This window comes from Achroia grisella, unplaced genomic scaffold (assembly GCF_030625045.1).
Source record: "Achroia grisella isolate CSIRO2021 unplaced genomic scaffold, CSIRO_AGI_Agris_v1 utg794, whole genome shotgun sequence".
In the NCBI taxonomy this organism is placed as follows: domain Eukaryota; kingdom Metazoa; phylum Arthropoda; class Insecta; order Lepidoptera; family Pyralidae; genus Achroia; species Achroia grisella.
In genome coordinates, this window is record NW_026713026.1 from 2,204,906 (window position 1) to 2,220,413 (window position 15,508).

At 34.0% G+C, this 15,508-nt stretch overlaps 1 protein-coding gene across 1 annotated transcript in view; it reads left to right on the forward strand.

Moving 5' to 3' along the window:
* The window catches only part of LOC131851599 (transcription factor SOX-21), a 62,272-nt gene that overhangs the window by 40,385 nt on the left and 6,379 nt on the right, over nucleotides 1-15,508 (forward strand). The window contains exon 4 of the mRNA XM_059202113.1: nucleotides 10,722-10,864. Coding sequence (XP_059058096.1) covers nucleotides 10,722-10,864 — 143 coding nt within the window. The remainder of the gene's footprint in view (nucleotides 1-10,721; nucleotides 10,865-15,508) is intronic.

The following is a 15,508-nucleotide window of genomic DNA, read 5'->3' on the forward strand; positions in this document are numbered from 1 at the left end:
GTGCCGTTTTTGGCACGCCGCTGTACTGAAGCAGCCGGTTTTGACACGACGGTGTTATGTGTTGGTTACAGTTGATATTGTACGCTGCTTCCACCATTGTAGCTGTCACACTCTGGTGACGTTGTCGATTATATATTAATGAGATGCCCCACGGCGCGTGTTGATGTTCGTAGCGTCAAGTGATGCTTTTGTATACCATATATCTTGCGCAACTCACTAATTATGTGCTCTGACGCATTGAAACGTAGCGTCACATCTGCCAAACTCTTTTTTAAGGACACGATATCCTTGAGTAGGCTGGTATTGTTCATGTATATAGGACAAAAATAACTGACCCTTCAGAATGACCAGTTACTTAAAATCGGTATTGCATCTAGCCAACTCATTTGTATGCCGACTCAGTGGAATGGCGCTGTGTGAATTGTCCCTGTTCTGATACAGATATATAAATCTTACACTTTTCATATACATTATTACATACTCGTTGTATATTTTATGATGTAAGAAACCTAATTTACAGTTCGGTAGGTACAATATATTATCGCTCATTATTCCTTATAATAATGTCGTGCCCACTTTCATTGGCACGGCGTGTACGAGCTAACTTACCCAAATTGACACAGGTGTTATGTGTTGTACAGTTGATATTGTACTCTACCATTGTACTGTCACACTTGTTTGTTATTATATATTAATGAGATAAGGTTTGGCATTCACGGGATGCGTTTGTATACCATATATCTTACTAATATTATAAATGCGAAAGTTTGCGAGTAAGACAATACACATATATTTTTGATTCTACCACTAATTCCAAACGCATACGCGTCACAAGGAGAATGAGAAAGAAACTTGCGTGTTGCTCTTTTAAATAAATGTTGTTCTGAATTACATTTTTAAGAATTTTGTGCGAATACAAATTGCCAAATAGCGAAGTTGACATAAATAAATAAATAGTTACTTGAGCAACAATATAAATCAGTAGTTATCAGAGCAGACGAGTCTCTACAAGTTTTTTTTTTAAAGGATGATAATGAAATAGTGGACTCGCCTGCGCTAACGGTTTACGCTGGCGGGGCACCAGTGGAGGATGATAAGATGAATATGAAGTCAGATCAGTTAGCTCAACGTGACAAATTCTCCGGGAATGTATCACGATGGTTTCCAGGGGGAACCGCGTGGAGGTCGATCTGACATGGTACATTGCTAGCAATGGGTTCATTAGTCCACATTACCAACAATACCCTTCCCCCCCAGTCCCTACAAGTAAAGTAGTAGGCACAACCAGTCATTACAAGTATAATATTAGGCATTATCTTGTGAAAAAAACACGTTTTAATATTTGTCCCTTTGGGTCTGTAGCTTGAAACATTCAACTTAACACTATTCCATATAAGAAATTTGTCAGTAATGTTAAAGAACTCCACTTGAATCTTTTTTTTTTAAGTCACGAAAATCTTTATAGAGTTTCTACCGGTTTAGGAACCGATAGCTGGTAAGAATCAGACAGTCTTATTCTTACCAGGTATAACCAGACGTCTATCTCGTTCCAATCATACCGCTGTGGGGATAAGTGCGGTCTCGCATTCGTCCAAGATATTTTTTTTGCGGTTATGCCGCTCTGTTGAAAAATGGCATTTAAAAATGATCTCTTGGTCTATAATTATAAATCTTTTTGTATGGATGAATTTGAAAAATTGTCCAAGACATTTTTTTTATGTAACAATCATATGTGCCGCTCTGTTGGAAAATGGCATTGAAATATGATCTGTTGGTCTATAATTGTGAATTTTTTTATATGGATGAATTTATAAGGTGTTTTAATACCATTCGATGATGAGGTATAAATGGAAAGAGGACAATTAACAACATATTATATGGAAATTACAAATCGCGAAGTTATCACAAAAAAAAATTGAATTTTAAAATAATTTACAAAACAAATATTTAAATATGTGTAACAACATACACGTATGTATGTATGTAGAAACAATATACAGCCATAATTAATAACAAATTGAGAATCTTTTGTTAAATCAGACAACAATGAACAAAACTGTCTCAGTTCAAATAATACACACAATAATAATTCATCAATACAATTAAAGCCATAACTTACGTATATCTGTCTGTTGTAAATACATGATGTTTCGTAATTAGGTTATTGTTGGAGCATACCGCAATAAAACAATTCGTTTTAATTGTTATGCTAATATGACAAAGAGTGTTCTACACACGACTATCTCTGGATATTCTATAGTTTAAAATACTTCTTTTTTCATTGGAATGTCAAATAAGTGGCCTGTATACGTGAATAGAACCACAAACAACGTGGTTATATCTTTTTTATGGATTTCGAAATGTTGCGTTACTGTTTTATTCTGGCGGGCTACTGGTGGAGGATGATAGGTTCAGCATGAGGTCAGGTCAGTTGGTCATATTCACCACCAATTTATCATGACGAAGGGAGGCAACCCCTCTGGAAACCATCATGGTGGTGAATATGTCACGATTGACTAACTAATCTGACCTCATGCTCATCCTATCATCCTCCAGTAGTGGCCTAGGTGGAGATCAACCTGACTTGGTACAGTCTTAGTGATGGAGTAATTAGTTAACAGTACTAACAATGCCTTACCCCCTTTATGGATGATCACGGAATGCTGTACCTGTATAATTGTGATAACGGTTTACACTGGCGGGGGACTAGTGGAGGATGAGAGGATGAGTATCAGGTCAGGCCAGTTGGCCCATCGTGATAAGAATTTATCACGATAACTTCTAGGGAAACCGCGTGGAGGTCAACTTAGTGCAATGTTAGCGATGTAGTAATTACTTCACATTGGGGGAATGGGGATTATTAGTTATGTGGACTCATGACCCCATTAAGCAATGTACCATGTTAGGTTGACCTTCTCGCGTTTCCACCTGGAAATCATCGTGATAAGTTCTGTCACGATGGGCCAACTGACCTGACCTGTTCATTTTATCATACTCCACTGGTACCCGCCAGCGTACATCACTAGAGCAGGCGGGTGCATCATTCCATTATCACCCATAAAAAAAATTAGTTCACATTACTAACAATCCTTTACCACTCACGTGGTTATGTCATGCATCGTAATCTATAATTTCATAGCATTGTATTACTCGAACCTTCAACCGAAACACAGCCTACAATGCAAGTTGCTGAGGGGAAGGAATTATTAGTAATGTGGTCTAATGACCCTATTGTACTAGGCCATCACACTCAACATAATATTGCATCCATGCAGATGCCTTATATGTACAAAAACTACGGATATTCCTCTACTACGGACATGCTACAGAAGTAACCAGAACAGAGGTAAAAAAAAAAGAAGTAAAATTCTTCTCAGGAAAAAATATATTCTCACATAATAAATATATCTCACGTTACTAGTTCTACCTGCGATTTCACCTGCATATTATGGTCTGTGTTATTCTGATATAAGCTATATACTGTTAAATTTCATCAAAATCCGTTTAGTAGTTTTTGCGTGAAAGAGTAATAAACATCCATTCATCCATCCATCCATCCACACACATAAACTTTCTCGATTATTAGATTAAGTTTTAGATAACCTACTTACGGTTGACCGACTATTGATAGTGAGTAGGGAAAAGAGGTTGCTAGTGACAAGGAGTAATCGTAAGTACTCACAAACTTTCGCGTGTATAATATTAATAATAAGATTATAGTCTTCAGTGTAGTGAATATTCTTTGGTAATCATTATTAGCACGTCCTCATACGGTAGCGTATGACAATGCCACAAAATAAGCAAAGAAAATCGACCGTATCGCAAATGAAAAGATTGAAAAACATACAACGTATTCGAGGATGTTTTTAACATATTGTTATTATTATAGCTATTAATAATGAATAATGCTAATTGACGCAGAATTGTCGATGTTATTCTTTTCGTTGTTTGCTTAAGACGTGCAACAGACGTGGTCCAAGATATATTGGTTACATTGAAGGTTGTATACATTTCCAAAATAATCTCAACTGAGGTCGCTTTTGTAGGTAGGTATATCTTACCTATTTTGGTCGGCAACAGATTGCTTTGCAAATCGATGTGCTGTTATGAAGGACATTAATGTATGTATATATTGCCATATGCCTCTGTATTCATTCTATATTTCAATGCCATTTCTTCTTCAACCTTTGAGCTATAAACTCAGAGTGCATATCAGTTGTTAATAATTAAGCTAGAAGTTATCCATGTAATAGTAAACCCTGGAAGAGTAGTTTAGTAGTCTCGTCTCTACTTGCACAACGGCCCAGATGAGAGGGTAAACCCGGAGAATAGAGTTCAATTTACATGGTAGACCTCTTTCTTCGAAATGTTCTAATACTGTTGGCCGTAGCTGGCCTTTACAGCTTCAACAAACGATACGGGGGCTAGTGCAAATGGCACTCCAAACCAGCAGATGAATTTACGGAGCGCTTGAAGGCCAACTCCTGCCTGATGGATACGACTTTAATTTGAGGTCACCGCTAGAGGATCGAATTTTGGCTCAGACCGTCTTAATTTTGATCCCAATTTGAATTAGATGGGGGATCGATCAGGGTAGTAATAGACTCCATTGCTAATAATATCGCTAGTAAAATACTGTGTTAGATCGACCTGTATTTACCTATAGAACCTATCTATGCGTAAATATATATTATAGCACTTACCCTGTCGCATTAATATATTTTTTTAATTTCCATGAATATATGTGTTTCCGATATTATATTAAAAAAATAAAAAGAGAATTGCTTGTTTGACTCTTCGTGTATGTCTGGAGTATCGACACTTAATATATCACACTATCACATATGACTATCTTAATGACTATGAAAATTATCATCATTCTGTCTCGTAATATTATTTCTAATTCAAAAAACCCATAACTAATTCGGATAATAATCCAATAAATTGCCTCATCATGATTACCATATTACTACCAGTAGTTTGTTACCGAACGGAAGTGACCAATCGCGTGCGCCGCCGGATCCCCTCTCCCTCCACCAAACTACTTCCGGTCACGTGACGTCATTTACATAACACTCGCTCGTGATCCGCCGGAGAGAACGAACGTGTGTCTGTTTTGTTTATGGTATAGGGAAATGATAAGTTATTTTTATTTATATTTTGATAAAATATAAGAATACTGTTTTCTTTATTGATATGAAGAATATTAGAATAATCTAACTTGATGAATTGTAATAATAATAATAATTTATTTTCATCCAATATTTACATTTTACATTGTTGAAACCTGTATTTTAGTTACCAGTTCTCTCTTCTTACAATTTACAATTATTGGAATTACAATTGATCGAAAATATAACAAAAAGCGATATAACGAATGTCTTCCTCGTCTGCTTCTTCAGCATATATTAGTCCACTGCAAGGCGTATGCCTCTTGCATAATTTTCCACTTTCTTCAGTCTGCAGCTCATCTAGTCCAGGTCGAGCCTGCGTCTTCTTGTAGAAGTCAACTTAACTTAGCTTGCCCCCCTCGTTAAGTCTAGACTTAACCAAAGCCCACCCGAGCTTCTCTCAAAATTTTTTTTTGGCAGATTACAAAACAACATAAGCTGATGTTGTTTTGTAATATCTTAGAGTTACCAATACGCTATTATTAATATTATCCATGCTAATATTATAAATCCGGCAATATGTTTGTTTCTCTGTTATTTATAAACGGCTAAACAGACCTTTATGAAATATGGCGAGTATATAGACTGTATCGCAAGAACGGATATAGATTATCTTTTCGATGCAATTCGTGCAAACAAAATCGAATCTCGTAAAGTTTTCAAACACTTGAAATTAATAAAATAAGCAATTATCATAGTTAATGTATATATATAGTATGTTACATACATAGGTGTATAACATAACTAAATAAAGAAAAAAAAACACAATGTGACTAGGTCATCCCAACACTGTGTTATTGTAACCAAATTGTTTTTAAAGAAATAAACATTTTTCATTTCATTTTAAAGGAAGTTAATATAGTTAATAAAGTAAAGAGAAATAAAATAAAGGAGTTCTATAAAATAATTAAATTTTCGAAAAAAAAAATGTTATAGCAATAAAACTATAGAATGAATACATCGAGCGATGATTTGCAGAAACTGTGACTAATCTATCAATTTATCCACGGTTTGTTAGCTCCGTCTGGTGGATACGAGGGGTGTATCTTGTGAAACAGCAGAATTTTCGCTTGTCATTTGCTTACTGTACTGTATACACTATATCCTGAGGAGATAAAAACCAACGCTCGTAATAATATCCCTAAATTCTCGTCCCTCACGGGTCTAGGCAGCGAAATTTGAGAAAGGGCGAGCACAATAGATCTATGCAGGTCGCAGAGTCACAGGTCTTAGCACCTGACGATAAGTAGCCCTAAACCCCAATAAAAAATAAATAAAAAGATATAATAATAATAAAAAGATATAATAAGCCTTAGATATCATAATGATGTGTGTCACCTTATGTATATAGTATTTACTAGAACAACCGCGCTGTGACAGTAAACTGCCACTTTTTTTAGTAACCCTGGACAATTAACACAGCGCCATCTAGCCCCACGGTAAGCAGAGCTTATCTTATGGATCTTGTCTTACTAGACAACTGATATAAATACTTAGAAATATTTTTTTTGTAAGTACATACATAATAATACATTAAAAATACCCAGACAGATATAAATCAAACTTATGAATATAAATGTTTGCACCGTGCGAGGAATCGAACTCGGGACTATTATTATCGATTGCAATTTTAAAAGTCTGTATATTACTATGTCGAATTCAAATATATGAGTGTACGCTCTAATCACAACGATGACGTATATAGGTACTATATATATGATATATGTTATGGGAAACACATATATATAAAATTTAGAAAACTATACCAGAAAACTATATCCAGCTAATTTTTGGTTACTCTACTTAGCATCTTAGTTATGGGAATGGCGAACGATACTCACCCTTCTCCTAGTCGGGGTCCGAAACCATAGAAATCAAACACCATTGTACTCCAAAATAACCGAACCGCTGTCGTCAAAAACTCAATTAATTCGCGAACGGGTTTAATTTAATGGCAACAAAGGAATCCTTGCAAAATTTATATCAAAACGGTATAATGACTAATTTTGTACCAAATTAATTTGAAGAAGTTCAAAGTAATTTCTTTCTGTTTAGATTATAAGTTTTGCGGCTCGTTTTAAGCGTTACAGTGTTTTCAGGCATTTTGATTTTTAAATCACACTAATAATAGAACATATTTTCTTGTTCCAATAATATTATTTATCACTCAGAAATAAGCTTGATCAAATTTGTAACTGAGTAAATTATTACCCATAAGAGACTCAATGGAATTAAATTTATCGAGATAAGAAACGACTTTAAATCCTTTCAGAATTGTCGAGAATATCACTTGTTTAATATTTATATACTACTCTACTACTCCTCCATAGTCTAGCGGTTTAGCACACCGTTTTACTTCCAATAGTCGCGGTTCGATTCCTGGCACAATACAAACATTTGTATTCATGATTGTTTGTATCGATCTGGGTGTTTCCTATGTATATGTATGTATGTACAATGTATTTATCTGTCAGCTTAGCTTGGGACTAGATAGCGATGTATGCATTGTCCTGAGATATTATTATATTATAAAAAAAATTCACCAATTTAGAAACTCCTTATTTTTAAATGAGTAAAAAATATTCCGCACATTCAGCCCCAAAAAAATATTCGCAACCAAAAACAGAGAGGGTGGTCTATACAAAGCGTCCACTACACTATCAATAGATCAAATACACTAGAACACCTGATCGGTGGAGTTTTCCGTGAAATTTAACGCATTCAAGAAAGAAATGCGCTTGAAAGGGAAACCCGAAAATCCCATTTTCACCCTACGTCCGACCTTTCGATATTCACAATAGCCGGTACTATATTTTCATATTAACATATTAGGTATGTTGGGAAGGAAGCCGCTCATTATGAATGCACAAAAAGGTGGACGTCCAAAATGGAGGGATATTGTGTGGGGCTCGGGGCGAGTCGCGTATGAAATTTTATTATAGTCCATATTGTTGATCTTTGTGAATAATGTAGTGTTACTTTTGAATATAGAATCTTTGTTTGTGTATGTATGTATGAAGAAAAATGTAGCAATTTAAAAATGGAATGTAAAAAATCGCGTGTTCAAATATGTTTTTATGTTTGAATATGGAATTTTTGTTTGTGTATGTGTAAAACTGTAGCAATTTAAAAATGGAATGTAATAAATCGCGTGTACGTATGTATATGTATTTCGTTTGAATATGGAACCTCAGTTTTTGTGTATGTGAAATTTAAAAATCGAATATGGCAATTATGTGACGGAAAGATTGAATATCGAAAAATGTTTTTGGCGCTAACGTTCAATGCAAACAATGATTATCTCAACAGACGTGTATAACACAATTCTTTAATTATAGTATACAATTAATATTTTCCATCATGTGGGCCATTATTTACCGTTAATACTTAAACAAATATGAAATTCTGATGTTCAATCAAAAATCTTCTATCGAAATCGGTCAATAGCTTGCCTTATTTCTACTTTATATTTCGTGAAAATTTTCAGCCAAAATAGGTATAAACACTCATCCGATATTTCACTAAATTAATAAAACTCTTGAAAAAACTTCGAAGTGAGTTTCCATCGTTTTCACGCCAATACCAGACAGAGACGTTGTTGAACACCCACAAGAGATGACAGCGAATTTAATTATAAATATAATAAAAAAAATCCCGATCGTCCCTTTTAAAAACCAGGCGGCGTCTACCGTCGCGAAAATAATTGTCATAGCTATATTCAACCTTGCGTGAACAGAATAAAGAACACCAACTGGCGAATTCGCATTATATCAACCGCAAACAACGTCCTTACGTATAATATATTGTAGATTCGATTGACGTCACCACTAAAGAGGGTGTCTCATATATTTTTTTTATTTAAATTCGAATTTCGAATTCTTTATGCGGCAAGACATGAAGTGTTGGATTTCGATTTGCATATAATACCAATACGAGTGCTTAGCGTGTCGTGACATCCTAATTTTGTCGGTTATTTTTATGTTTTCGTGTTGGAGATTATGATGTTTATCGAATCTCGAGAGTTCGATTGACATCGATTGCAGATTATCGTTTATAATATTATTCAAATTGGGTTTTACTGTGTTAATATTTTTATAACCGGTAGACAATCGATATTAATATTTTGATGCCTTAAATGCAATGTAGTTTTCAATTGGTGTACAAGTTATCAAGCAATTTATGTTTGTTGAAAATTATCTTCCTACTCACCCAAATGAATTAATAATCTAACCCAAACTAAGACCCATTTAATAAACACCTCTAAGGAACTGACCGTTAGTTAATAGCACTCGAGGGCCGCCAGATTATTCATGGCACAATGAAATAATTAATTGGTGCTCAAATCCGAGTTCCCGGCGCGCCATTATGAGAGTTGTTGTGCTGGACTCAATAGAGTTCTGTCCATTACGAAGGCCACTTCCCGACCGAGGTGTGAAGTGAAATAGATATTTCAAATCTGGAATTTCCACTTGTGTATTTCGAATTTCGAACGTTTCTACAATGTTGGGAGGATTTTTTTTTCTTTTGTCGGGAGATATTTGAAATATGGAATTGTCGACCAATACAGACCTTGGGTTGCCTCACTTACAATGAAATTATTTTTGTATACAACTGTGAAAGCTTTTCTTTTTTTTAACCATTTCTACATATTCTTACATTGATAAAATTTTGTTTTAATTTTCATAAGGACGGTTACGACTCTTATAAAACGTAGTGTAAATTGTGCTGTATATAAAATAGGTAGTATTTAATTATTAATTGTAAATAAATTAATAATTAAATAGTAAGTAATAGTACTTCGTTTTATATTATAGTAAAAATTGTGTCTCTATTATAACTTATAATTATTAAAAAAATACTACATAATGCTTTCTATGTGATTACGAAGGTTCAATAATAATTTTATTAAAACTGACTTTGTCTACTACCAGTTACTAAAATTAATACGTTGGTAACACTCTCTAAATAATTGCTCCGTGCAGCTCCCTTTTTTCTTTTGTTTTGATTATAAAAAACTAAATACTTTAAACTTGTAACCTATTTTATACTATAATATATATTTTATATGTATAAGTTATATTCCTGAAAGTTTCCTCATAATCCGTTCAGTAGTTTTTGCGTGAAAGTGTGACATCCATCCATACTCACAAACTTTCGCTTTTATAATATTAACTAGCTTTTGCACGCAGCTTCGCTTGCGTTAATTTATCCCCTTAGGGATAGAATTTATCAAAAACCATTCTTAGAGGATGCCTACATCATAGTAGCTTTATGCATGCAAAGTCTCAGCCCGATCGATTTAAAATTGACAAAGTTTCATACATACTTTCATCCCCAATTTTATCCCCTTGGGAACAGAAATTATCAAAATCCTTTCTTAGCGGATGCCTACATCATAACATCTACCTGCATGCCAAATTTCAGCCCGATCCGTCCAGTGGTTTGGGCTGTGCGTTGATAGATCACTATGTCAGTCACCTTTGGGTTATATATAGATAAGGTATAGAATAAATCAAATTTAATTAATCTGTGATATTTTGTTGTTGGCAGGCATGGCGGGAGGCGGTATGGGCCAAGCGATGGGCGGATACTACGGCGCCGCTTACGGTCCGCTCGGAGCCAGCATGGCGGCAGCTGCGGCGGCAGCGGCCCAGCAGAACGCTATTTCGGCAGCACTGACACCTAACGCCCAGGTATATTTAGATATCCTCTTTAATGAATGTATCGGGTCAATGTGCTCCCTCTAATATGGTTGAGAATGGAGATACTCGTGAACGGGTGCTGCTTGTGAGGACTGGTCTGTTCAGGTTACGAACACTGATTAGACTGTTTTTACAATAGCATATGCTGGTGGTCAGTTTATTCTCCCAAATTTGAATTTAAATGAATCTTGTATTATTTTTGAAATACGTACAATATTTAGTTGAAAGGAATACGAGCTGAGTGTCTTGTCAGTTCTTCACATCTTGAAAACAATTAGAACGGTAGATTTGACATATCATAATAGTCTGTAATAGACCTACATGAATAAACATATTTTGAATTTGTATATGAACTGGTACACTGTCTTCTGCTGGCGGGTCCCGGTCCCGAGAGGAGGAATATGACCAACATCGTGGTATAAAAAAAATATCGGATCTGATTGAATTGAACACAGCACTTTGCACATAGATTATTGCTATATTACTAACACCACCGTCCTGCCCTCTCTAAAGAGGATTTTATCTAAATTAAATATATATGTATATGACACAAAATTACTAATAAAGATAGTACCTATGTACATATGTAACTTTGTAACAGATTTTCGTCACAACGCTTTCTGAATACTAACAGGTTTGCTGGTGGAGAATGCCATACGGCATTAAACTCGTCTTTTATAAAAGTTATATTGTTCATTAAAGAATAAATAAATAAGTAGCAAATTAATGAATAACTATTCGTTGACTGCGAATCAATAATGAGTCATTAACCGACTGAAGAAGATATAAGATAATACAAGACATCAATTTTGTTTCTATGGGTCACGTCGTCTGAAGTAGACGTATTACAAAGTGTGATATGGCTTCAAAATTACAGGGTACAGAGGAATGAGTAACCGCGTCATGTGATGACGTGATGCCAATACTAACATGCTTCGAATAGGCAACGGTCGCCACTTTTCATTAAATTTTTACCATACTTTAGCTTGTTAAAATGTATAAGAAAATAATAATACAAGAGCATTTAATATGATACCAAAGGCGCAAAGTATTTAATTCGACCGCCTCGGTGGTCTAGCGGTTTAGCACACCGCTTTACTTTTGATGGTCGCGGGTTCGATTCCTCGCACGGCACAAACATTTGCATTCCTGAAAATTATCAATGTTTGTATCGGTCTGGGTGTTTTCTATGTGTAATATGCATATATTTACGAAAAAAAACTATTTATGTATTTGTATCTGTTGTCTAGTATGTATAACACAAGCTTTAGCTAGCTTAACTTGGGTCTAGATATCGCTGTGTGAATTGTCCTGAGATTATTATTATCAGAATGGTCTAGCCAGAGTAACGTTCTTAAGTAATACTTCGAACCTACATACCTGTCCTATTAATTATTAACAGTCTGTTACGCGCTTTTGAAGTTTTTACTGCATCCTCCCTTATTCCACTGAAATTAGTGGCAAATTGAAATTAGGCCGAAAATTCGATAGCAAAAAATGTGATGTGTCAGCATATTTTTGATGATGTAATATAACAGTGAGATTAATGGCATTTCTCTCGCACGATATCCTTATTTCACGGTTGTGAACGCAACTAAATGATTTACCATGATTATATGGTGCTTCCTTGAATTTTATGGTTAAATTAAATATTTAGTCCTCATATGTTAGTAATTTTTTTACCTCTACTTTCCTAGGTGTTTTAACATATAAAATATTTTAATATTTTATGGTTAAATTAAATTTAGTCCTCAGTTAGTAATTTTTTTAAAGTTCTACCTTCCTAGATTTTTTATTAAATGAAATATTTTAATAGAGAAAATACTACCGTAATTATATATTAACTGCTGAAGTGTTCATCTTACTTATCTTAATATTATAAACAGAGAAGTTTGTGACTGTGCATGGAAGAATGGATGGTTGGATGTTACACTTTCATGCAAAAACCTACTGAATGGATTGTAATGAAACTTTACAATAATATAGTTTATACTTCGGAATAACACAGACTATAAATTTCCCGCGCACCCGCGAGCACAGCTAGTTTATGTATATTTTAATTAAAATGCCTTTTATTTCGCTCATTGCCAATTCTCAACTAAAGCTGTAGTAGGTAGTATAACAAGTAGGTTGTATATCAATATAAAAAAAATTACATTGTCAAAATGTCCTGTATGAATATATATAGTTTTATGTGCACCGACCCCAAATAATGGGATAAAGGCAAGGCAATGACTAACTAAAAATACTAATAAAAAACAATATTTCATTATTTATTGATTAAGTATTACTTTTTAATTAGTACCTATATACTATTTTACTTAACTCTAAACGACATCGAGAAACGAAACGGACAGATGACATACTACTTTCTCTGTCAGCACACAGAATATTATATAATTAGGATCCATTAATTTAAGAATTACTTACCATATAATCTGTAAGCAGATTGTGAAAACTTCCCTCTTGTCACCTGCAATCGTAATGGGTGTTCACTTCATTATTCACACCGACAGATGGCGTCATAATCGCTCCATCCATTACAAGGGGGCGATATCGAATAACATTGACAATGTTATAACAATAATGGAAATGCACTCTATTTATAGACTAATGGAAGATTAAAAAAAATGTTTTTATGAGCAATATTGTCAAAAGGGTTTATAAGAAGAGCACTGTGAATAATTTGTGTCATTGCTATTTTTAATATTTTAGTGTTTAACTAGCTACTCTCCCCGGCTTCGCATGGGTGTACATGTATTATAGATAGAATCTAGAATCACTCTATCTATTAAAAGAACGGCTTCAAAATCCGTTGCGTAGTTTTAATGATTTAAGCATATATAAGGACAGACAGCGACAGCGACTTTATTTTATACTATGTAATGATATACATTATACATATTATAAACCAGATCTTAACATGAATTGCACTAGTCGTGGTCAGCTCGTGATCAGGGCTAGTGCAACCAAACGTCGAGAGAGGTAAAAACCTTTATTTACAATTATTGCGAACATTTTTTTATAACTTTTTAATAACCACTATATTGTTATATATATGACATACGTCATTATAATATTTTACGACTATAACGGTGCCATTTTCTTTGCTCGTCGTCTTGATCTCCATCCTTCACAACCACTAAAATAAACCCGGTTAATCATATAAAAAATTATCTAACTAGATTTAAATAGTCGATAGAGTTATATATCTGTACGTATTTCCCGTTTCACCATCATATTCTGCTAGTTTTACTAATACCAAATCTTTATTATCAATTATAATAATATAAATAAATCATCACCACCATTGCATGCCTTTATCACATTATTTATGGTCGGTCATCACTAATATAAATAAATATCACAAAACAGTCATAATTGCACAAAAACGAATCGTTTTTTCGAAAAATAATTTAATAATTATATATATTTAATAATAAAACATAACCAATATTAAATATAAATAACATAATTATGTAATCTATAATTTTCTTAATCTTATAATATCTGAAGTTTTAACAAATATTAGACTTAAAAAGAATATATCATTACATTTCCAAAATTATACCATTTTAAATTTTTAACTGGCCATTTACATACTTCATACATCGTTCCAAATTCAAAGCACGCCTCAAATAGCTTTCCATATCAACCTACATCCACGGTACAATCATCGCCCTTACGATATTCGCTAATTATTTTGTGACGACTCACTGCTCCAGTGTAAACAATAGTCGAGTGGGGTCCGAACCGTGATTGAGATTCGCTACGGTGTGATGCGAGGAATTGAATTGTTATGTGTTTTGAATTAATATGATTCAATGGACGTAAACAATGTTGTGTAGTGCGCATTTTGTTTTTAATTTAATTACTTATGGCAGTACATATGCTGTAGGTACTGAATATTTAAATTAAGAACGAAATGTAAAATAAACAAATAACATTGTTCTTTGTGCGTTTAAAAAAAGAATAGGTATTATAATGACGATCTGTTTTTGAATGTGTTTATAGATCAATTGATTAGTCAAGCGATAGTCTCTTATATAATTAGTAAGACTAGTTTAGCTTACTTACTGTGCTTGGATACATTTTATGAAACCAAAGATCAAAGATAGATCCAATTATGTACGTAATTGGACATAATATGAACTTACCTATTTATTAGTTTTTCCTATTCTCTATGCATATTTATTATACTATGCATAAAACTAAAACTTAACAAACTAAAACAGTTTATAAATGCGGTAGAAGCCCTCAAAAAGACAAGCTTTTTCTCTATTTGAATGTTTTTATGCCACTCTTATTTCTTAATGAAGTAAGATATACAACCGCCGAAATATCAAAAAGGAAAATAAAACAGATCAAAACGCTAAACACCGCAATCATATAATTTCATTACAAAACCGACACTAATCTCTTGAGCCAGGAACTGAATCCCCGACTCCCCCGATGTTTAACACGTCTATGTCACATCCACGAGATTAAACGCCAAATAGAGGGCCCACATAGGGTTGCCAATGTTTCTTTTTTAGTATAGTATGAAAAACCCTGAAGAGGAAACAATTTTAAGAAAAATAAAAACCCTGACATATTCCCACAGCGCTATCTAGTACCAACATAAGCAAAGGTTGT